Raw genomic sequence first — 25,976 nt, forward strand, 5'->3', positions numbered from 1 at the left:
ATATTACTTTATAAAATTATATTATAAAGGCTGTAGCAAAATAGAAATATGTCACACATCACTGAAAAAGGAATGAAATGATGCTGTATGTGTTAGCTGTTAAAAAAAAGAACAGAGAAACAATTTTAAGAAGAGGAAAATACCTAAATGTCAACAGTGGTCTTACTGGCAAAGGGGAGTTAGAGACAGGATTCTTCCTCTATTTTCTAAACTTTCTATAAAGAAGTTAGTTTCAGATGAAATACACATGTCACTTAAGAATCCTGTTAAACAAGGAATAAATATGAGATTATTCATGTTAAGTTCTTTTTCACTAAAAATTATACATCTAGGGAATTCCCTGGCAGTCCAGTGGTTAGGATTTGGCGCTTTCACTGCTAAAAGACCAGGCTAGATGCCTGGTCAGGGAACTAAGATTCTGCAAACCACACTGTATGGCCAAATTTGAAAATACATTAACATATATATACAGCTACTCTTCCGAAGTTGAAAGGACTGGTAAAATGTTAGAATTTCAGCAAATATTCTATTCTACCAAAATAAAATCACAAGGAAATAAAATATATAAAATTTTTATATAATAATTTAAGTTTCAGTTCAGTTCAGTTGCTCAGTCATGTCCGACTCTTTGCAACCCCATGAATTGCAGCACACCAGGCCTCCCTGTCCATCACCATCTCCCGGAGTTCACTCAGACTCACGTCCATCGAGTCAGTGATGCCATCCAGCCATCTCATCCTCTGTCGTCCCCTTCTCCTCCTGCCCCCAATCCCTCCCAGTATCAAAGTCTTTTCCAATGAGTCAACTCTTAGCATGAGGTGGCCAAAGTACTGGAGCTTCAGCTTTAGCATCATTCCTTCCAAAAAAATCCCAGGGCTGATCTCCTTCAGAATGGACTGGTTGGATCTCCTTGCAGTCCAAGGGACTCTCAAGAGTCTTCTCCAACACCACAGTTCAAAAGCATCAATTCTTCGCCACTCAGCCTTCTTCACAGTCCAACTCTCACATCCATACATGACTACTGGAAAAACTATAGCCTTGACTAGACAGACCTTAGTTGGCAAACCAGAGCTTTGACTAAATGGACCTTTGTTGGCAAAGTAATGTCTCTGCTTTTGAATATGCTGTCTAGGTTGGTCATAACTTTTCTTTCAAGGAGCAAGTGTCTTTTAATTTCATGGCTGCAGTCACCATCTGCAGTGATTTTGGAGCCCAAAAAAATAAAGTCTGACACTGTTTGCACCATTTCCCCATCTATTTCCCATGAAGTGATGGGACCGGATGCCATGATCTTCGTTTTCTGAATGTTGAGCTTTAAGCCAACTTTTTCACTCTCCTCTTTCACTTTCATCAAGAGGCTTTTTAGCTCCTCTTCACTTTCTGCCATAAGGGTGGTATCATCTGCATATCTGAGGTGATTGATATTTCTCCCCCTTGTGATTTGATCTTATAGTTCCCATTAAAATGCCTTCGTTTACTGTAAGGCAGTACCTACCACATATGGGCTTTAATGGATGCTCTCCCGGGTTTGCTCAAAGTTCAGTCCTGCCCCTAAGAAACTATCTGGTCTTCAGCAATTAATTTAATCCTTCTGCCTCACATGATTCATAAATAAAATGAGATTAATAATAAATAGCCACCCACAATGGTCATGCAGAGTAAGATGATTCAGCTTCACTGCTGAGTGAGTTCAGTATCTGCAATTACAATTACTACTGAAGTATTGTTTATTAAAATTTGACTCCAAATTGGCCATAATAAAGATCAATCACTCTTTCTGCTGGAATACTCACCTTTGCTAGTTGCTCAGCAAAATGTATAGCTGTTTGGGTGTGGAGTGTAACTGGTCCTGTTTTTATTCTGGAAATTCCACTGGCTAACGCCATAAAAATGATCAGCTATTAAAAAAGAAAAACACAAAGAAGGAAACTCTCACACATTTACTTATACTTGGAGTTAAAAGTCTACTGCTTTCCGTACGAAAATAATACTAGATATCAAAATAGCTAAAAAAGTTTATTTTTTAATTAGAGGATAACTGCTTTACAGTAGTGTTGGTTTCTGCCATGCATCAACATGAATCAGCCATACATATACACACATCCTCTTTCTTGAACCTCCCACCCAATCCCACCCCTCCAGGTTGTCACATAGCATGAGGTTTGAGCTCCCTGAGTCAAACTCCCCCTGGCTATTCATTTTACATATGGCAAAGTATGTTTCAATGCTACTCTTCCAATTCGTCCCACCGTCTCCTTCCCAACTGTGTCTGTAAATCTGTTCTCTGTGTCTCCACTGCTGCCCTGCATTTAAATAGGTTCATCAGTACCAGCCTTCTAGATTCCATATATATGCATTAATATACAATATTTGTTTTTCTCTTTCTGACTTACTTCACCCTATAACAGGCTCCAGGTTCATCCTCATTAGAGCAGACTCAAATGCATTCCTTTTCCTGGCTGAGTAATAGTTCAGTGTGTGTGGTGTGTGTGTATGTGTGTGTGTATGTACACACACCACACTTTGTTTATCCATTCATCTGTCGATGAATATCTAAGTTGCTTCCATGTCCTAGCCACTGTAAATAGTGCTGCCATGAACACTGAGGTGTATGTGTCTTTTTCAACTATGGTTTTCTCAGATGGTAAAGCATCTGCCCGCAACGCGGGAGACCCAGGTTCGATCCCTGGGTCGGTAAGATCCCGTGGAGAAGGAAACGGCAACCCACTCCAGTACTCTTGCCTGGAAAATTCCATGGACTGAGGAGCCTGACAGGCTACAGTCCATGGGGTCACAAAGAGTCGGACACGACTGAGCGACTTCACTTTCACTTTCTTTCAGGGTATATGCCCAGTAGTGGGATTGCTGGGTCATACATGGCTCTAAGTGATAAAGAACCTGCCTGATAATGCAGGAGACATAAGAGGCCTATGTTCGATCCCTGAGTCGAGGAGACCCCTTGGAGGAGGACACAGCAACTCATTCCAGTATTTTTGCCTGGAGAATCCCATAGACAGAGGAGCTGGAGGGGTCTACAGTCCATAGGGTCATACAGAGTTGGACATGAGTGAAGTGACTTAGCACACACGCACTTACCACTTCACGCTATAACTCATTATTCCTAGTTTAAAAAAGAATTTCCATTTCTTTAGGTTTATAAAAATCCTAAGACGATAGAAAACCTGTCACCAAAAGTCTGTGGAATAGCACAAAAATGCTTAGTAAGTTTATAAACTTAATGTTTAAGAATGCAGAGTTGAAAATTAATACATTTTATCAGACCACTTGTCCCTGCAAGCTAGTATATATAAACTGACAAGTTTCTGTAGAAGTTCTAAAATTACAACATTTTAACAGGTAAACAAATACACTAATACAGAATTACTAGACTGTAGAATAGTAAGAAGGAAGAAACTAGAAATAGGAAAACTGTCTTAAGAAAACTGGTCAAAAAACCTTGAAGAATACTTTTCTAAGCAGAGACATCTGATTGTGATTAAGGAGAAAAATTGGTCGAAAGGAAAATCTATCAAGACAGTGGACCATAAAAAGATTGCACTTGGAAATATTCATTAGCATTTCTTAATGTGAGTAGGTGTTTTGAGTTTGAGAGGTGTGACATATCCAAGTGGAGACGCTGACAGGCGTAAGGGGTATAATGGACATGGAGCTGAGGAGAAAGGTCTGGGCCAACGATATAAATTTAGAAGCTATCATCAGCATATGGACGGTACTCAGGCCGTGAGACTGGGAAAAACAACCGAGAGACTAAGTACAGATAAACAAAAGAGGTGTGAGCTTAAGCACAAGGGCTCTCCAAAAGTCAGAAGTCGAGAAGAGGCAAACAGCAATAATAGTAAACTAGCAAAGGGGCTAGAATGTATGGCTAGCGATACAGAAAGGTAACAGTGTTTCAGAAATCACATGAAGAAAGTATTTCAAGAACAAAGGAGTGCTCAGTGTGCCCAATGCTATAGCCAGGTTGAGTAAGATGAAAACTCAAATTTGTGGTATATAAATTCCAGAATAATACTTTAAAAATGGACTGAAAATCAATGACTAAAATCTATATTCAATCTAACTGCCCAATATTCAAATCTAACAGGCTACGAGTTTTTATCCTGAAGTGGCATTACCTGGTCTTGCAGATACTCATCCACAGCACCGCCATGTCTAAGATTTGCTAGCAGCATTTCAGCAGCTTCAATTCCAACCTTGTCTGCATTAACACCTACAACAGGTACAATATATAAAAAAAATTAATTACTAAGAGGCAAGAAGTTTAACATATCTCAATTGGCACTGGCATAACATCTTTTAGGCCTCTGAACTCACCCATTGCAACTTTTAGGGTAAGATTTTCATGTACTGAATCTTCTGAGAGCTAAGCATATGCAAATACTTTATTAAATGGACCAGTGAGGGGGGTAGGGGAGGAGAACAGGCTTTGGCCCTGTTAAGAAGTACTAATTATAAAATCAATTTATATGACACTATAATACTATAATACTCTATAATACTATGCCTTGATTTCAAAATTTATTTATTTATTATTATTTTTTAATATTTATTTATTTGGTTGTGCTAGGTCTTAGTTGTGGCAGATGGGATCTTTGATCTTTGTTGGAATCTCTAGTTGCAGCATGTGGATCTAGTTCCCTGACCAAGGATCGAACCCAGGCCCCCTGCATTAGGAGCGTAGAGTCTTAGCCACTGGACCACCAGGGAAGTCCCCGATTTCAAAATTTTAAATTCACAATTCATATATATTACAATTAGTCTGCAGACAATTCTATTAGAATTAAAGGATTTTTTAAAAGTTCAGATAATTTTCACCTAAGGAAGAATAGATAAAGATTCTCAGGTTAAATAAACAAAGTTTTGTTCTTTTAAGATTTGAACAAGTATTGCCTTATTTGTTTCTTAGCAGCACTGACAGCTTGTAGGACCCTAGTTCCTTGACCAGGGATGGGACCCAGGCCCTGGAAGTTCTAACCACTGGACTGCCAGGGAATTCCCTGGTATTACCTTATGTTAAAAAGAAGAATATTTGTTCCGTTGTTCTACTTCCTGCTCCTCTACACATGCCACAAATATTAGGTACGATGCTAAATACAGAATAGATCCATCAAATGTAGTGGAATGTCAGATGATTCCTTCTATCTACTTTAAACTAAAAGAACCCTACGGGCTTCCCTGGCGGCTCAGTGGTAAAGAATCCACCTGCCAGTGCAGCAGACGTGGATTCGAACCCTGGGCTGGCCAGACCCCCTGGAGAAGGAAATGGCAACCCACTCCAGTATTTTTTCTTGGGGAATCTCATGAACAGAGGGGTTTGGTGGGCTACAGTCCATGGGGTCACAAAAGAGTCTGACACAACTTAGCAACTAAGCAACAAGAATAAAATTAACCCTTGGCTGCAAATGAAAATGGCTTTTGAGAAATGAGAATGTGGTTCATTTTTATTTTATATTTGGAAATTCACCTAACTATATACATGTTTTGATAAAACGTCCCAGAAAATAGAAATCAAATTTTAACCATTTTTTCCCTTACAGAAGTCATTATAACAATGTAATACATTAAACTACCTTTATAACATTAATCAATCATTTACATGACTGAATGAAATGGTTGGGAACATGTATGAATCTTGACTTTCTGGTAAACGACTCTGCCTCTTTCATATCTTCTTCTAGATGTAAATAGAGATGATAATACCTTAGTTGCAAAGTTGCAAAGTTACAACCAGAGATAATATTTATAAAGCTTCTCATTTCAAGACTAGTTCATAATAAGCTGTTAATAAGAATAGTTACTACTGATAACACACATGATACTATGTATGTACCATACTAAGTGACACAAGCTGGTTCCTTAGCTAAGGAGGTACCAAAAAAATAGAGGTAAGTGCTAAGCTTATGGTATAAACTATATATCCAATGAGAGTTTAGAAAAAGAAATTATAAGTTCCAGAATAATTTGAGAATGTTTCGTGAAGCATGAAAGGACTCAAAGGACTTGATTCCTTAAAGAACAGCTAAAATTTCCATGGAGTATGAAAACAAGGAAGCAATTCCTGGCTTTGTAGTATTAGAGAACAGTAGTTGCACTAAGGTTTCTCAAGGTTTCTCTGCCAAGTGGCAAACTATTTCTCAGAGCCATTCACATTCCTTCCTGCCCAGCTGCCTTGACAGTGAATAACGGTATGAATGGACCTACAACATTACCAGCTATTAGTAGCAGTCTATGTTAACTGAACAAAAGGAAGTAAATATAATTTTTTTTATTAGTACCGTGTTCTAAATAAAAGAGCAAAATCCTAATTTCTTTGGAAAACCTAAGGTTTTTCTGACAAATACTCTTCTGGCATTTTAGAGGTTTCTTAAAATGGCCTCAATTTTGACAGCTTATAACCAATTAAAAAGATATTCAATGATTTAAGGTTTCTTCTAGCTTATTAAAAGGACAAAACTGAACAGAGAAAGCCAAAGGACTGATTACAGCATCAGAGACATGCTCTGAATTACTACATATACTGAAGGAGGAAAAGAAAGTGCTTACTATAAGCTAGTAGTGTCCATACATAAGAAACAAGATTGATAAGCCAGAGGTATAATTCATCTTAGCAGATTGATGTGCCCCATAGTAAAGTACAGAACTGAAAGATGAGTGGTCAACAAATCACACAGATATTCAACAATGTGAAAACATATATTCTGTCCATATTACAATTAAATAAATGTGGGAACAATTCTTGTATGTAGATAATGGTCTGATCTCATTTTTCAGCTAAGGAAAGCAGAGTCACCAGGTAACATAACTGCAGACGTAGGAACAACTTAGGTTTTCTTGCTCTCAATTTAGTGCTGTTATAATACACTGCCTCTATCTAAAACTGCTAAGATTTAAAAAAAACAAAACTCTCAAATCTCACCTTTGCAACAGGATTAAAGAATGTTATAGCTGGAAGGATTTCAGAGATTCTTCAGACTAATTCTCTCACTCAATAGATAAACTAAGATCAAAATAGTTTTAGTAACTGAGACAAGGACAAAAATATGATTTGTTAGAACTTATTGTTTGTAATACATATGGCGATGTGGACAACCAGACAGTCTTGCTTCTGATTATAATGCTTAAACATTAAGAGTCTAGTAATTTTCTAGTTAATTTAAATCAGAAATAAAAAGAGATCTGGATATTGGGAGCCATGACATCCCCTTGAGACCCTTAATATATCGACTACCTACCAGGTGGCTCTGGAGAAGGAAATGGCAACCCACTCCAGTATTCTCACCTAGAGAATCCCATGGACAGAGGAGCCTGGCAGTCTACAGTCCATGGGATCGCAAGAGTCAGACATGACTCAGCAACTAAACCACCACCACCAGGTAGCTCAGTGGGTAAGGAATCCTTCTGCAGTACAGGATATGCAGGTTTGATCCCTGGGTTGGGAATACCCTCTGGAGGGGGTATGGAAACCCTCTCCAGTATTCTTGCCTAGAGAATCCCACAGACATAGGAGCCTAGTGGGTTACAGCCCACAGGGTCACAAAGAGTGGACGTGACTGAAGCTACTGAGCAGACACACTAAGAGAGAAGACCCCAAGGTAACTCTGCATTTGCTAGTTACATCCCCTTTGACTTGAGTGCCTGATTGGAAACAAGGGCAGGCACCCAGAGGAGTTAGGCAACTTCAGCAAGTAAGCAACTCTATCTTCTAATCCCTCCCATGACTGTAAGTCTAAAAACAAGAACTGTGCGTTCTATATGCGTGTTGTCCAAAACTACCTCATATGACAAAGTTTAAAAATGTTGATGAAATATTAGGAAAGAAAATTTTTCTGGGCTGGCAGAAGAGTTAATTCCAAGTATTGCTGATAACAGAGCAACGATCCCTTTATGATATCAATGCAACGTATCTAAAACTATCATCTACACTGGCAAACTAACTCTACCTCCCATATTCACAAAGTTGTAAATGTTTCCAGGAACACAAGCTAGAAATCAAGGTCATTTCACTGCCTCCCTCACCTTCCAGATCCAGCTGATCACCCTCCTAAATACCCTTATATCAGAACTCATCTCTCTAGCCTCAGTCGTTGCATTCCTGGGTGTAGGCCCTCATCATTTCTGATCTGAACTGACATAACAGACTTGTCTTCCTGCCTCTACTATGTTTTTCCTCTCATCCGATACACAGCTACTTACTTTCCAAAGACCTGGTCTTATATCCCTCCTTAAATTATCTGTTTTCAGGATGAAACCCAAACTCCTTAAGGCCTATAAAACTCTTCAAAATCTTGACCTCTCTAATCTCATGTCTGTTCCTCCCTGTCCCAGATCCTCCACTCACCACTTATGTCTGTAGTAGCCCAAACAACACCAGCCCTTTCCTTTGTCCTCTTCTTTAGCTCTCCCCAGCCTTTTGTTTTGGCCACTCCACATAGCATGAGCGATCTTGGTTCCCAACCAGGGATCAAACTCATAATTGAACTCATGTCCCCCACAGTGGAAGCACTGAGTCTTATCCACTGGACCACCAGAGAAGTCCCAGCTCTCACTTTTCTATCCGGCTAACTTCTACTTTTCCATAGAACCCACTGGAGGATCACTGAACAGCACAAGATAGATCTGGGATCAATCAGTCCCCAAAGAATTAGCTGTTCTTCTCCTGTGTTCCCAGGTGCCCTGGAGATAGAACAATCACAGCACTGGTCTGTCTCCTCTGCCAAACTAAGCCAGGCAGCAGAATTGGTGGTTCTTACTTTGAGTCCTTCATTTATAGTACCTGGCAGATCTTGACAGAGAAGGCAATGGCACCCCACTCCAGTACTCTTGCCTGGAAAATCCCATGGATGGAGGAGCCTGGTAGGCTGCAGTCCATGGGGTCGCTACAAGTCGGATACGACTGAGCGACTTCACTTTCACTTTTCACTTTCATGCACTGGAGAAGGAAATGGCAACCCACTCCAGTGTTCTTGCCTGGAGAATCCCAGGGACGGGGGAGCCTGGTGGGCTGCCGTCTATGGGGTCGCACAGAGTTGGACACGACTGAAGTGACTTAGCAGGAGCAGCAGCAGCAGCAGGTCTTGATACTCAAGGATAATACAAACTGAACTCACATTTCACTCAGTGCCTGCCAAGCATGTTACAATTTCTGACATATGGGCTCTTAGTCTGTTTTATATTTTGCATTATCTTTGCCCTCTTAAGACTGTTAAAGATACGGCATATAATACCTCACCACCCATGCTGATTCCTCACTGCACCTAACAAGTAATGAATATACACTACATATACAGTTTTGATCACTATTTCTCAAATTTTATTGTACCTTAGAGAGCTTATTCAAACAGATTTTTGGGCCCCAAAGATTCTGGTTTCATACAGATGAGGTGGGCCCCAGAACTAGTATTTCCAGCAAACTCCCAGATGATGCTGATATGCTACCTGTCCGCCAACCACACACTGAAGAGCACAGTTTTAAACAATTCGTTTATGTCTGATCAACCGAATATGTTGATTTTACCTATTCTCTTACACTGGTTAAATGTGACACCCAACTACTGTCTAGATCTACCAACTGAGCAGATTAAAATTACCTGAATTTGTGTATTCAGCAGTAATAATGTACTTAAATGGCATGAATGTAAGCATCTTTTAAAGATGTTATCAAGTAGGAAGAAAGCAATCAACTACCACACAAATAGGGAGGAGTTCAACTATTAATAGAAGGAAATGGCAACCCACCCCGGTATTCCTGCCTGGGAAATCTGATGGACAGAGGAGCCTGGTGGGCTATAGTCCATGAGGTCGCAAAGAGTCAGACACGACTGAGCGACAGAACACACACACACACACACACACACACACATAATGGCAAAAGTAACTTTAAATACTAACAGATGCATACATGCATCTCCTCTCCCAAATATGCCAAATACTACAGAAATTTCCCTTTCACTAAAACATTCAGTATTTTGAAATCAACACTGTAATAACCGAGGCAGGGAAGAACCATTAGATCTTAAAGCCACTGGAGGAAAGTTGTATTGATACAGAATAATTAGATAGTCTCAAAGTATTATCCCAGAGTATTTATGAATTATAATACAAAGAGAAAGGGGGAAATTCCCTGGTGGTCCAGGGGGTTAAGACTCCACGATTTCACTGTTGTGGTGAAACAATGAAAAGGAGGACGGGAGGAGGAAAGGGAGAAACCTTTGTAGCAGACAGACCTGGAGGACACCACCATTAACAAGTGACCACAGTCCACTTTACTGATAAAGGACAGACTGACATTATGAGCACCTTGATGTGATTTAATGACTCAGCTGTAAAGAAACTGCCTACAAGGCAGGAGACCCAGGAGACATGAGTTTGATCCCTGGGTTGGGAAGATTCCCATGAGGAAGAAATGGCAACCCACTCTAGTATTCTTGCCTGGAAAATTCCATGGACAGAGGAGTCCATGGGGTCACAAAGAGTCTGACATGACTGAGCACTCACTTATTCACTGATGTGATAGAATAGAATATACACAAAATTCACCTGTGCAAGAGTCTTACTAAAAATGTTTAACCTGAATAAGTCTAACCATGAGATAATCAGATAAATTCACATAATGGAAAATCCTATAAGAAATTAGTTTTCAAAATATAAATATCATGAAAGGGGAAAAAAAAAAGGCAAAGAAACTATTCTGCAGTTAAAAAAGACACTGAACAGACATGATAACCAATGCTGTGTGCTCAAAAATAAGCAAAACAAAACATCTCAAATTGCTCTAAAGAATATTTTGGAGGCAACTGGTTGCATCTAAATATAACAGACAGATTCTTTAGGTATAAAAATGGTAATGTGGGATTTCCCTGTAGGTCCAGTGGTTAAGACTTTGCACTTCCAAAGCAAGGGGTGCAGGCTGAACCCCTGGCTCAGGAAACTCAGATTCCCACACGCAGCACAGCGCAGTCAAACAATTTAAAAAAGGGGGTATGTGTTGATACAAGTATTATTCTTTGAATGAACACACTGCAGTATTTAGCGGGGATACTGGGTACCTGCAACCTTTCACAGACATGGCTCAGAAATACACAACATGTAGCTAAATGTTCATAACCAGTGTATCTAGGAAAGCAGTGTATGGACATTCACCAATCATTCAACTTTTCTCAGCAAGACTGAAAATTTTCCAAGTATAAAGTTGGAGGAAAGACTTAAAATTTAACTGACTCTAAAACAGAACCAGTTAACCATACCCAGAGTGCCTGAAAAACTATGGACAGGGGTTCAAGACATTGTACAGGAGGCAGGGATCAAGACCATCCACAAAGAAAAGAAATGCAAAAAGGCAAAATGGTTGTCCGAGGAGGCCTTACAAATAGCTGTGAAAAGAAGAGAAGCGAAAAGCAAAGGAGAAAAGGAAAGATACACCCACTTGAATGCAGAGTTCCAAACAATAGCAAGGAGAGACAGGAAAGCCTTTCACAGCAATCAAAGCAAAGAAATAGAAGAAAACAATAGAATGGGAAAGACTATAGATCTCTTCAAGAAAATTAGAGATACCAAGGGAACATTTCATGCAAAGATGGGCTCAAAAAAGGACAGAAATGGTATGGACCTAACAGAAGCAGAAGATAAGAAGAAGAGGTGGCAAGAATACACAGAAGAACTATACAAAAAAGATCCTCATGACCCAGATAATCACAATGGTGTGATCACCAACCTAGAGCCATATATCCTGGAATGCGAGGTCAAGTGGGCCTTAGAAAGCATCACTACGAACAAAGCTTGTGCAGATGATGGAATTCCAGTTGAGCTCTTTCAAATCCTGAAAGATGATGCTGTGAAAGTGCTGCACTCAATATGCCAACAAATTGGGAAAACTCAGCAGTGCCCACAGGACTGAAAAAGGTCAGTTTTTATTCCAATCCCAAAGAAAGGCAATGCCAAGGAATGCTCAAACTACCGCACAACTGCAGTCACCTCACATGCTAATAAAGTAATACTCAAAATTCTCTAAGTCAGGCTTCAGCAATACATGAACCGTGAACTTTCAGATGTTCAAGCTGGATTTAGAAAAGGCAGAGGAACCAGAGAGCAAATTGCCAACATCCACTGGATCATCAAAAAAGCAAATGAGTTCCAGAAAAACATTTACTTTGCCTTTATTGACTACGCCAAAGCCTTTGATTGTGTGGACCACAACAAACTGTGGAAAATTCTTCAAGAGATGGGAATACCACACCACCTGACCCGCCTCCTGAGAAACCTGTATGCAGGTCAGGAAGCAACAGTTAAAACTGAACATGCAACAAAAGATGGTTCAAAAGTGGGAAAGGAGTCCATCAAGGCTATATATCGTCACCCTGCTTATTTAACTTATGTGCAGAGTACACCACGAGAAACGCTGGGCTGGAAGAAGCACAAGCTGGAATCAAGATTGCCGGGAGAAATATCAATAACCTCAGATATGCAGATGATACCACCCTTATGGCAGAAAGTGAAGAAGAAGTAAAGAGCCTCTTGATGAAAGTGAAAGAGGAGAGTAAAAAAGTTGGCTTACAACTCAACATTCAGAAAACGAAAATCATGGCATCTGCTCCCATCACTTCATGGCAAATAGACGGGGAAATAGTGGAAACAGTGTCAGACTTTATTTTTTTGGGCTCCAAAATCACTGCAGATGGTGACTGCAGCCATGAAATTAAAAGATGCTTGCTCCTTGGAAGAAAAGTTATGACCAACCTAGACAGCATATTATGGCACCCCACTCCAGTACTCTTGCCTGGAGAATCCCATGGATGGAGGAGCCTGGTAGGCTGCAGTCCATCAGGTCGCTAAGAGTCGGACACGACTGAGCGACTTCACTTTCACTTTTCACTTTCATGCACTTGAGAAGGAAATGGCAACCCACTCCAGTGTTCTTGCCTGGAGAATCCCAGGGACAGAGAAGCCTGGTAGGAGGCCGTCTATGGGATCGCACGGAGTCGGACACGACTGAAGCGACTTAGTAGCAGCAACAGCAGACAGCATATTAAAAAGCAGAAACATTACTTTGCCAACAAAGGTCCATCTAGTCAAGGTTATTGTTTTTCCAATAGTCATGTATGGATGTGAGAGCTGGACTATAAAGGTGAGCACCGAAGAATCGATGCTTTTGAACTTGGTGTTCGAGAAGACTCTTGAGAGTCCCTTGGACTGCAAGGAGATCTAACCAGTCCATCCTAAAAGAAATCAGTCCTCAGTGTTCATTGGAAGGACTGATGCTGAAGCTGAAACTCCAATAGTTTGGCCACCTGCTGTGAAGAACTGACTCATTTGAAAAGATCCTGACGCTGGGAAAGATTGAAGGCAGGAGGAGAAGGGGATGACAGATGATGAGATGGTTGGATGGCATCACCATCAATATTCATGAGTTTGAGTAAACTCAGGGAGTTGGTGATGGACAGGGAGGCCTGGCATGCTGCAGTCCATGCGGTCGCAAAGAGTCAGACACAACTAAGCGACTGAACTGCACTGAATTGAACCATATCCTTTTAAACTTGTCATTCATCATTCTATAATATTCTAATCCTGACAGATAATTAAAGAATGATTAAAGAATTGTACACTAGAACTGGGAACAGTGTACCCTTCATTTATCTGTACCTCGTTTGCCAAGCGATGATCCAGCAAACAGACAGCCAGTGGATGTCTCAGCAATAATGCTGTATAAGGGAAAAAACAGTATTACTATCTATGCTATAAATATTCCAATATTACATGCAAATACAACACAGGAGAACAGTGACTGTTAAATACACAGAATCAGATCTGGCTAGGATATTGCAATAGCGAAATTCTTCATACAGAGAGCAACATGATTAGCATTCTCCATCTTCATCAAGGTATTAATATCTTTCAGCACTTCTGACAAGAAGTCACACCAGATTCTGATTCACACACAGGTAAGGAATCGTCTTCCCAGAAATCATGTCATCAGCACTAAGTGAGACCATTTCAGAGGCATAGTATACAGATAATCTTAAATGTAAATGTCTTTCTACAGAGATGTTTGGTTTTCTTTTATATCAATAGTTTTCAGAACAGTATTATATGAAGAAAATGCATTTACTTTAAACTCCTTAATAGAAGCTATGAAAAAGAGTTTAAAAGTTAAACATTCACAAAAGATAGTTTTGTTCTTCAAAAATATTAAAGCATTTTTATAGCACTTAAATCAATAACTCCTAATGGGAAAATATACACTATTTCTTTTGTTAAGCAGACCTTTGCTACATCTAATACTTACTTGTAAACTGAATTCACACTTGAGATACAGAAAAGCAACTGGTAATATTTCTCATAGGATAATCTGATAATCTTCAAAGGCTAACTTCTGATTAGCTTTAACATGTAAGCTCACTATATAAACAGAAAGGCTCTTATAGTGTAGTAAAAAGTAAACCATCCTCAGAAAAAAATTCAGAATAAAATAATCATAATTCATCATACTGTTGTTTTAAATAGGAATGCCCTTAAAAAATATGCCTTAAAACTACAAATTTAAAAATGACAAACATTTAATTAAAATTGGATAAGTATTTCAGGGTGCCCTCAACCAACATCCAGGAAAAAGTATATTGTCTCACATTATTCCATTTCCATTGCCAAAAGCTTGGTCTTTAGGTTCCTGAACAGGCTGGATGTTAACATACAGATCCCTAATCTCCTTCCTGATGCATCTTACGGCTGCTGCTGCCATATCTTTTGCTACCTATTTTGGTAAGACAAAAAATAGAATAAATTAATAATTATTTTGACAGTTGCTTTCAAGCCTTCAAAGACACAGAATTAATCATTTTTCTGTGCATCATATAAAACTCAATTTTAAAGAGTAAAGTAAGCACAGAATTTTAAGAAAAACTTTTAATGAAAAGATTTATTTAAAAATTCTTTCAATAATTTCAAACTTTAGATTATATAACACTTCTCAAGACAAACGCATACTTCTAAGATCATCTAGACAACTTTACTTTTTGATACCTTATTGTATTAAAAAAATTTTTTTGGAGTATAGTTGATTTGCAATGTTGTGTAACTTTATACAGTAAAGTGAATCAGACAACTTACTTTAAATGGCAAAACACCAGCAACAAAAGCTCTTCCATATATCTTAGTCACACAGCCACGGTCAGTTAAATTTATTGGGCTCAACTGTTTAACTGGCGACATTCGGACAATCACTTCACCACCTCCCTTTGGGTAGTAGCCCCTGTGAAAGGTATGATAAAATACATAAACTGACTGCATGACAAAAAAATAAAACTCAATATTTACAATAAAATAACATGTGAGTAATACCAGCTATATAATTCATGTTTTACATTTCTAAATAATGTTTTAGATTTGTGCTTTACCATATGGTAGACTCAGGGCTTGTTGTTTAGTTGCTAAGTCATGTCCAATTCTTTGTGACCCCATGGACTGTAGCCCTCCAGGCTCCTTAGTCCATGGGATTTCCCAGGCAAGAAAGACTCAAGTTCCTGTGACTATTTAACCCATTATTGACCAGAGATATGTTAATCCATCTTTTGTTACCAGAACAGTACTGACCAGAAGCATATCAATTCATTTTAGAGAGTGATACAATTAACATCACTGTGTGAAGCTGTTAGAGCTTAAAATTGATGAAGGGTTCATTATACAACTTATGATGGTTGTTATCATCTACATTTTGCTCCATTAAGTTTCTGTTTCTACCCTATGAATATTATAAATGTAAAATTTTTGAAAATGACATATCACGAAATTTTGAGTGAAAAATTTGTTGGTAAATTTTATGCAGATACTTTCTCTGATTGTCCACGTGACATATATACTAGTGTCTCAGAAAAGGATAGTTCCTCAGAATATAGTTCTGATTCAGACAATGTGAATACCAGATAAAAGCCAATAAATAATCTTAGTGATTCATTCTGATACAGAAAATGAAAATGAAACTCATGGTGCTAGAGAATGCTCCTTTGCTTCTGCAGAAGAGTGGACTGCAGACAACATTTCACGAAAACTGGAAGACTTAACAGGTGTGTCAGGTGTAACTACTGAATGTAATAGCCCACGAAATGTTAGTAAAATAACAAAATTAATTTTTATCCAGCCAACATAAAAATTGCCAGCCACAGGTGTTAGGTTTCTACAAATACCCCCTGGTCAATAATGAGCTAAAATTATTTATTTATTTTCTTTGCCATACATCAAGGCTTGAGGAGATCTTAGTTCCTCATCCAGGACTGAACCTGTGCCCTCAGCAGTTAAAGTGCAAAGTCCTAACCACCGGACTGCCAGAAAATTTCTTATTTAAATTTAATAAAATTTAAAACTCAGCTCCCCAGTCCAACTAGCCACCTTTCAGGTGCTCAACAGTCATATGTAGCAAATGATTATCATCCTGGACAGACAGGGACAATCCCCTTAGTGCAGGAAATTCTATCTGGGGACTTCTCTGGTGGCCCAGTGGCTAAGACTCCATGCCCTCAATGCAGGGGGCTGGGGTCCAGTCCTTGGACGGGGAACTAGATCCCATATCCACACCTAAAAGATCTCACATCCCACAATTAGGACCCGGGACAGCTAAATGAAGAAGGTTCTATTCAACCAGTGCTGTTTTAGAATAAAAGCTACTTAATGATAGCAGCTCGGTCTATTTTCTTCTTGCTATATTCCAGAGCCCTAAAACAATGTCTGGCACATTATAGGTGCTCAATAAATATATGATGAATATTTAGTAGCTGAACCATTAATAAAATTTTGCTGTTGCTGCTGCTACTGCTGCTAAGTCGCTTCAGTCATGTCTGACTGTGTGCGACTCCATAGACGGCAGCCCACCAGGCTGCCCCATCCCTGGGATTCTCCAGGCAAGAACACTGGAGAGGGGAGCCATTTCCTTCTCCAATGTGAAGTCGCTCAGTCGTGTCCGACTCTTAGCGACCCCATGGACTGCAGCCTACCAGGCTCCTCCGTCCATGGGATTTTCCAGGCAAGAGTACTGGAGTGGGTTGCCATTGCCTTCTCTGAATAAAATTTTGACTCACATTATTTACTGTCTTTGTCTAGAAGATGCTAAGAACACACAGATAAGAATGACAATACTTCTATCCTCAAAGAACTCCCCATCTGGTAAGATGGGGGCTTCAAGTGTAACTAGAACACACGTCAGGCTGTGAAGAGGACTAAAACAGAGGTGCAATCATGAATTCCAACTGAGGCACAATCACTGACAATTCACACAAGAAGCTACAAGTTTCATTTTAAGAGATACAGAATTTCCATGTTTTAGAAGCGGAAGAAAAACATGAACAAAGGTAGGGGAGTCTGAAGGTACAGAGTGTATTTAGGGAATGGCAGCCATGGTGTAGTTAGAATACATGGTATGCTGAAAGGAGGGGAGGGAGAATATAGCTAGAAAGGTAAATTGGAATAAGACTGCAAAACACACCAAGAAATATGGCCTTGTTATTCTGCAGCAGAAGGCAAGCCTTATTAGAGAAATAACCTGAATGCCCAATGTGTCTCCTAGGAAAAGAATTCTGGTTGCACTGTGGAAGAGAATCCCTTTTAGGATCCTGCAGCACCCCACTCCAGTAGTCTGCACACAGTGAGCATTCAGTCTGTGCCGGACACAGATAACTCCACACTCAGTGCAGCCATTCCCTCAAAAAATATTCTGCCAAAACAAACATCAAACATAGTATGCATCTGCTTTCAAGTACCCACACCCCTGCTGTTTATTGTTTTAAGCCATAAATTATTATTTCCTACAAAAAATGTATTAAGAGGATTACAGAAAAGATAGTTCTCCAGGATCTAACTTTTCCACTATTTTCAGCACAAGTAGCAGGTCAAAGGGTTAAGAAATGAGCACCTTACCTCATTTTAATGTCACAATTAAATGTGAAACCAAATTTTTCAACAATTGGCTTGAAAACCTGAAAAATCAATTTATTGTTACCTTAAATATCAGTATTTGCTTATTCAACAAGTATATTTACTAAACAAATGTGCTCTGTACTGAGGTGATAATGAGGCACAGTAGATAAACAGTGATATAAAAATGCGAAGGCTAATTCTATTCTTTAAATAAAATAACTGAGATGCAGCTAAAATTAAAAGTTTAACATTTAACTAATAAGGGCTGTGCAAGCCTATCTAATGAGAAAAAAAAAAAAAAAAACCCTAGAACTCAGGATTCTTGATCCTTGCAGTTTTACTCCAGAAGCCATTTCCTAATCTTAATATAACGTACCATAAGAAATCTGGGGTGCTGAAAAGCATTCCATTCTGTTTTCTCAGTTTTTTTTATACAGTTGAAATTTCACTGCATGTACAATTTTTTATCCTTTATTCCCTCATTTAACATTATAAATAAAAGCATCTCCCAACATCATGAAATATTCCTCCTAAAAAGGATTTGAATGATTACATGGCAATCCAGAATAATTTATCTAACCATTCTCCAAGTTTCCATTATTGTATAACTATATATATTATATAACAATAATTATATAGCACCCTGCTCTAATATCTTTAACATTATCTTTTGCTGCATTTTATAATATTTAATTAGGGTTATTTCCTTGAAGTGGAAAGGTGAATATAGATTAATTTTCACTATATATCCCATCAAACTGAATTTTAAGACTATAACATCTATTAAAGTGGAAAAAAAAATTAACTAAAAGCTGAGAATATCAAGTGCTGGAAAGGATGAAGAAGAGCTAAAACTCCCCTACAGTGTTGGTGAAAACGCAAAACAATGCAGCCACCTTGGATGCCAAAACAATTTGGCAGTTTCTCATAAAGTCAGACATAAACTCACTGTTACAACAGAGCAAATCCTCTCTAGCTATTTACCCAAGAGAAACAAAAACTGATGTCTAGACAAGAAATCTGTATGTGTTTCCAGTGACTTTACTTGTAACTGCAAAAAACTGAAAGTAGTCCAAATGTCCTTCAACTGATGAATAGATAAACAAACATCCATATAACAGAAGACTAGCTTTTACTGCCGATACAAGCAACATGGGTAACTCTCAGATATATTTTTTAATTTATTTTATTGAAGTAGAGCTGATTTACAATGCTGTGTTAATTCCTATTTTAGAGCAGTGATTCAGTTATATGGATACATATATGCGTTCTTTTTCATATTCTTTTCCACTATGGTGTATCACAGGATATTGGATATAGTTCCCTGCGCTATACAGTAAAACCTTGTTGTTTATCAACTCTACATACAACAATTAGTATCTGCTAATCCCAAGATCCTAATCCATCCCTCCTCCACTCCCTTTCCCCTAAACAGATGCTATTATAACTGAAGAAAAAAGACTCAAAAGACTATATATACAGTATTATTACTTTATAAGACACTCTGAAAAAAGGCAGAACTATGAGATAACAGACCACTGATTGCCAGGGCCAGAGGGTGTGGGACTGACTAGAAAGAGGGATACGGGAATTTTTTACAGTAATTCTCTATCATCATTGTGGTGGCAGGTTCACAACCATACATCAGAAATCAAAGAAACTCACACTAAGGGTGAGTTCTAGTATAAATAACGACACCTTAATAAACCTATGGGAAAACGATGATACCACCTTTCCCTCCCACAAGTTATGTAAGCATGCCAATACTGAATTTTACTTTCTAAAAATTCATAATCAAAATATGGTAGATATTTTTTAAGAAATTTATTGTGGTAAGAACATTTAACCTAAGATCTTACTCTCTCAACACATTTTTAAGAGTACAACATAATACTGTTGACAAAACTTACAATGTGTACAACAGATCTCTAAAGTGTATTCATCTTACTTAACTGAAAATTTATCCACGTTGATTATTAACTCCCTCTTCCACTAGTAACCATTCCATTCTTTGAGTCTATAACTTAACTTCTTGTGATATCTTATATAAGTGGAATCATGTCAGTAACTGTCTTTATCTGACTGGCTCATTTCACATAGCACAACATCATCAAGGCTGCACTGTGCTGTCACATAATCCAGAATTTCTTTTTTAATGCTAGTCATCCATTGTACATATATAACACATTTTTATTTCTAATAATACTTTATTTAAAGGACAAGTAGTGGGCCAGACAGACAAACAGGGATAAAACTATATACATGGATATATAAAAATAGTAAATGTATAGATAGAACATCTGTTGAAGAAAATTCAAAGAAATAAACTATTACCAGTGGCTATGACCTTCAGACACTATCTTACAGTGTGCATACACTACTTCTTTAAATAAATTTTTCTAATATTATGTTTTCTGTATGCCTCATTTTATATATTCTTTCATCTGTTGATGGACATTTAGGTTGTTTCCACATCTTGGCTTTTATGAATAGTGTTACAATGAACATGGGAATGCTAATATCTCTTGGAGATCCTGATTTCAACTCTTCTGGATAACACCTAGTGGGACTGCTGGATTATATGGTAGTTTCCTTTTTAACATTTTGAGGAACCTCCATGCTGTTTTCCCTGATGGCTGCACCATTTTATATTCCCATCAACTGTGTGCAAAGGTTCCAATTTCTTCATATCCTCACCAATCCTGTCAAACATGGCATTTATTCTTATTTTGAGTTTTTCTTCCAAATCATAATCCCTGTATTCAGAAAATAACTTATATGATAAGTAATATATGGTATATGCATGATAAATAATCTAATGTACATGAGGTTTTTAAAGAATTCACTATGAGCACTGTTCTAAGATATAACACACAATCTAAAATAATTATCTTCTCCCACAATAGAACCAGACTCCATTAAGAAATAAAAAGGTATGTATACAAAAACACTCAGGGTGTATTTAAACAGAGAATGGAGTTTGAGAAGACTATATGAGATCCTCTTAGTTGGTCAGTAGCAACAAAAGCTCTTACCATGGCTGTATAATCAATCTGCGGTGCCATTTCAGCATTAGTCCCACCTTTCAAACGGAGTTCTGATGGACAAGCAGCAAAGAGAACACAGGGCATTGAGACCTGCATCAAGAGGCATACACTCCTAAGGAGAAGGTAGAACAGGCTTAGCTGAGTTTTCATTTTGAAGTCTCAAGAAAGAGACGTTACTATATCACCATAAGCTGAAGCACAGACAACTGACATGCTGCTGCTGCTGCTGCTCAGTTGCTTCAGTCGTGTCCGACTCTGTGCGACCCCATAGACGGCAGCCCACCAGGCTCCGCCGTCCCTGGGATTCTCCAGGCAAGAACACTGGAGTGGGTTGCCACTGCCTTCTCCAATGCACGAAAGTGAAAAGTGAAGTGAAGTCACTCAGTCGTGTCCGACTCTTCCCGCCCGACCCCATGGACCACAGCCTACCAGGCTCCTCCGTCCATGGGATTTTCCAGGCAAGAGTACTGGAGTGGGGTGCCATTGCCTTCTTAACAACTGATATGCCCTCAACTTTAAAGTTAAAAAACACTCCCACTGACTGAATGATAACATCCTAAATTTTAAAGAAAGCTTGGTATTTCACAATAGAAGGAACTGGCCTTAAATAATAAGCAAATCTGGGTTTGAATCCAATACTAAATACATTAGCTATACGACCTTTGTTGTTGTTTAGTCGCTAAGTCATGTCCAACTCTTTTGCAACTCCACGGACTGTTAGCCCACCAGCTTCTTCTGTCCATGAGATTTCCCAGGCAAGAATACTGGAGCGGGTTGCCAGTTCCTTCTCCCAGGGATCTTTCCCTCCCAGGGACTGATCCTGCAGCTCCTGCATTGCAGGTGGATTCTTTACCACTGAGCCACCAGGGAAGCCCATTGTGTGACTGTACGTTAAGTTCTAATACTTTTGTTTATATTACAAAGAAATTAAAAAGAATTAAAAATAACAGCATCTTTACAATGTTTTTATAAACGGATTCTTAAAAGTAACACTTTATGAAATTGCATTCAAAACTGTCAAGGTCTGCAAATATTCTAATGACTGTACCTGAGTCTCCACCATGCACAAGGCATCATTCCATATACTAAGATAGAGTTTCTACCATCATGGCATTTGTGATAAGACAGAGTAGTATTTTACAAGAACTGATAGCCACATATTTCACACTGAAAAACCTTCTCAGGAGATTATCCTTGCTACAACTCAACTCTGTCTGGTTCTAGAAAGTGAAGTGAAAATCACTCCATCATGTCCAACTCTTTGGACTGTAGCCCACCAGGCACTTCTGAAATTCTCCAGGCAAGAATACTGGAGTGGTTTGCCACTTCCTCCTCCAAGGGATCTTCCCAACCCAAGGATCAAACCCGGGTCTCCCACATAGTAGGCAGACTCTTTAACGACTAAGCCACCAGGGTAGCTACTGTTTGGTCCTTAGAGTCAAATAACGTGAGAAATCATAAGAAATAATTACAGAATATGTAGCATTTTATGAAATAAAATGGTCATATTTCCTAAAAGAGCTGTCATCTCCCTTTTTCAAAGTCAGGAGAAAACAATAATATTAATACACAGACTGCGTTTGAAAGGGAATGCCAACACAGCCTCTACATACCAAAAGATAGCCTTTATTTAACTGTCCTATGGGAATGATACATGGGTACTGAATTATACAGTCTCTATCACTGACATTCTATTTTATTAATTAAGTAAATACTTAACACTGTGTAATGTTAGGCACTGTTAAGAGAAACTGCATACAATATAATCCCTCTTTTTAGCAGTTAAGCTTAGGGGCAAGTGAAAAAGACTTGGAAATGTTCAGTTTACCATAAACCATAGGTTTACAACTGCTGAACTTCTGTTTATACCCTCTGAGAAACCTAATACAGTTAAAGTGTTTCTCTTCCACCCAATAAAATCAGAGTCTAAGAAGAGTAAAGAAAACATTAATTTAAAAAAAGTATGGAATTGCAAGAGATTCCCAGGTGGCTCAGTGGTAAGGAATCTGCCTGCCAACGCAGAAGACACAGGTTTAATCTCTAAGTAGGGAAGATCCCCTGGAGGAGGAAATGGCAACCCACTCCAGTACTCTTGCCTGGAGCATCCCATGGACAGAGGAGTCTGGTGGTATATAGTCCACAGGTTCCCAAAGAGCTGGATACAATTGAGTGACTAACCACATACACACAGGAACTGCAAAGACAAAGGTAGACATTTGAAAAAACAGAGTACTATAATCACAATTAGGGATGAAAATGCTATAATTCACTTAAGATGTGTTTTGTTGCTAGGAATAAACTTGTTTTAGTCTATTGAATGGAACTGCATTTTCAACTTTAAACTCATTTCTCACACATTCTAGTGGATTAGAAGCCAGAAAGTCTAGATTCTAATTCTAGTTCTGACCCTGACTCTATGACCTCTGGGTCTTCATTTTCTCATTCACAAAGTAAAGGAAGGGTTGGAATACATGGTTTCTATCTTCTTTCCTACAGATTCAAAATTCTATGATTATGTGTTTGATAATTTTTAGATAGTTGGCTAACTATAACTTTCCCCTCTTTTTGCACAAGAGAATGCCTGAAATAAGAAAGATACTTCAGTTCAGTTCAGTTCAGTTCAGTTACTCAGTCGTGTCCAACTGGTTGTGACCCCATGGACTGCAGCACGCCAGGCCTCCCTGTCCATCACCAACTCCCTGAGTTTACCCAAACTCATGTCCATTAAGTCGGTGATGCCATCTAACCATCTCATTCTGTCATCCCCTTCTCTTCTTGCCTTCAGTATTTCCCATCATCAGGGTCTTTTCAAATAAGTCAGCTCTTCACATCAGGTGGCCAAACTATTGGAGTTTCAGCTTCAACATCAGTCCTTCCAATGAACACTCAGGACTGATTTCCTTTTGGATGGACTGGTTGGACCTCCTTGCAGTCCAAGGGACTCGCAAGTCTTCTCCAACACCACAGTTCAAAAGCATCAATTCTTCGGTACCAGCTTTCTTTATAGTCCAACTCTCACATCCATACATGACCACTGGAAAAACCATAGCTTCGACTAGATGGACCTTTGTTAGCAAAGTAATGTCTCTGCTTTTTAATATGCTGTCTAGTTTGGTCGTAACTTTCCTGCCAAGGAGTAAGCGTCTTTTAATTTCATGGCTGCAGTCACCATCTGCAGTGATTTTGGAGCCCCCCCAAAATAAAGATACTTCAGAATGATTCAATCCCCATAAGAAAGTTATCATTTGGCAAACTTCACCTGAGGCCTACGAGAGGCCTTTTTTAACATAAATCTATTCACATCATAACTGAAATCTCAATTGTCACTGAACATTTCCTTAAGCTAAAAAAATTATAATCTATTGAAACAGTCATTTCTGAAACAAACTGGCATCACATTTACAATACTATTACTTATTTTATCAAATTTCCTAGTAAATGTATAAGGTTTTGGTAAAAAGATGCCGTTTACAATAGCCATCAGCCAATAACACAGAAAACACAAAAACTGCTCTCCATGTTTTATCAGTAAAAGGAGATATTTTTGGAAAGTAATAAAGGCTCAACTTAATTGTTAAACATCCATTTTTCAATGAAGATAAAAAGATCATATACAAAAATTTCTATATATAGTTGCATAAGTCTCTATTAAAAGAGGACAAAAATACCTAGACTAAAAGTAAAATATGGTTAATAGTTAGCTGCAAGCCCAGAACTAAATAGACTACACCACAAAGACAAAGCACAAAACTACAGTTGCTTTCAGATATTCATTTTCTAAATAATAAAAACTAAAGAAGCAAATATGCTATACTATACATGAGAGAAGATGTATAGATGGGGAGTCAGTGACAGACTTTATTTTCTTGGGCTCCAAAATCACTGTGGATGGTGACTGCAGCCATAAAACTGAAAGTCACTTACTCCTTGGAAGAAAAGCTATGACCAACCTAGACAGCATTTTAAAAAGCAGAGACCAAAAAAAAATAAAATAATAAAATAAAAAATAAAAAGCAGAGAAATCACTTTCCCAACAAAGGTCTGTATAGTCAAAGCTATGGTTTTTCCAGTAGTCACGTATGGATGTGAGAGTTGGACTACAAGGAAAGCTGGGCGCCGAAGAATTGATACTTTTGAACTGTGGTGTTGGAGAAGACTCTTGAGAGTCCCTTTGGACAGCAAGGAAATCAAACCAGTCAATACTAAAGGAGATCAGTCCTGAATATTCATTGGAAGGACTAATGCTAAAGTTGAAGCTCCAATATTTTGGCCACCTGATGTGAAGAACTGACTCACTGGAAAAGCCCTGATGCTGGAAAAGACTGAAGGCAGGAGGAGGGGATGACAGAGGATGAGACGGTTGGATGGCATCACCGACCTGATGGACATTTGCTTCAGTAAACTCCAGGAACTGGTGATGAACAGGGAACCCTGGGGTGCTGCAATCCATGGGGTTGCAAAGCGTCAGACACGACTGAGCGACTGAACTGATACATGAGAGAAAATTCTAGATAGGTACAGTAATAACTATAGTAACAGCTACAATTAATAAGCCATTAGGTATTTGAAACTTTACACAGGATCTGTAACTCTGAAATGTGTTTCATGTCCATTTTAAAAGTGAGAAAACCAAGCTTCAAAGAGGTTAAGCAACTTGTCCAGGAAGTGGTAGTACCTATATCTGTATCCAGGTCTAATTCAAAAACACATAGTCAAATGGAATGTAGGTGACACATACCCTGCTGTCTTGGTATCTGCTGTGTGGACTCCACCTTTGATCTTCTCTGGTGTAAACGTTATTTCTGTTGAGCCGATTTCTGCCCCCTCCAGTTGCCCATCACACAAATCTCGAATCATTTCCAGTCCAGATAAATGTTGAGGCCTTCAGGTCATAATACTGCATCAAAACGTGTGCATTCAGACTGCCTATATCCCCACACTTTATGACACATTTATAAAACTGCAATGGCAAGAAAATAGCAAGGTCTAACCACAGAAGTGCCAGAGTGTCCT

The 25,976-nt window shown here is 38.7% G+C and overlaps 1 protein-coding gene across 2 annotated transcripts in view; it reads right to left on the reverse strand.

Moving 5' to 3' along the window:
* The window catches only part of RTCA (RNA 3'-terminal phosphate cyclase), a 29,960-nt gene that overhangs the window by 1,955 nt on the left and 2,029 nt on the right, over positions 1–25,976 (reverse strand). For both annotated transcript variants that reach the window (XM_068965139.1, XM_068965140.1), the window contains 8 exons: positions 25,702–25,845; positions 20,952–21,075; positions 17,917–17,975; positions 15,121–15,262; positions 14,640–14,764; positions 13,657–13,715; positions 4,137–4,231; positions 1,794–1,898 (listed from right to left, as the gene is read on the reverse strand). In XM_068965139.1, coding sequence (XP_068821240.1) covers positions 1,794–1,898; positions 4,137–4,231; positions 13,657–13,715; positions 14,640–14,764; positions 15,121–15,262; positions 17,917–17,975; positions 20,952–21,075; positions 25,702–25,845 — 853 coding nt within the window. The remainder of the gene's footprint in view (positions 1–1,793; positions 1,899–4,136; positions 4,232–13,656; positions 13,716–14,639; positions 14,765–15,120; positions 15,263–17,916; positions 17,976–20,951; positions 21,076–25,701; positions 25,846–25,976) is intronic.

Source organism: Capricornis sumatraensis, chromosome 2 (genome assembly GCF_032405125.1).
Source record: "Capricornis sumatraensis isolate serow.1 chromosome 2, serow.2, whole genome shotgun sequence".
Classification (NCBI taxonomy): Eukaryota; Metazoa; Chordata; class Mammalia; order Artiodactyla; family Bovidae; genus Capricornis; species Capricornis sumatraensis.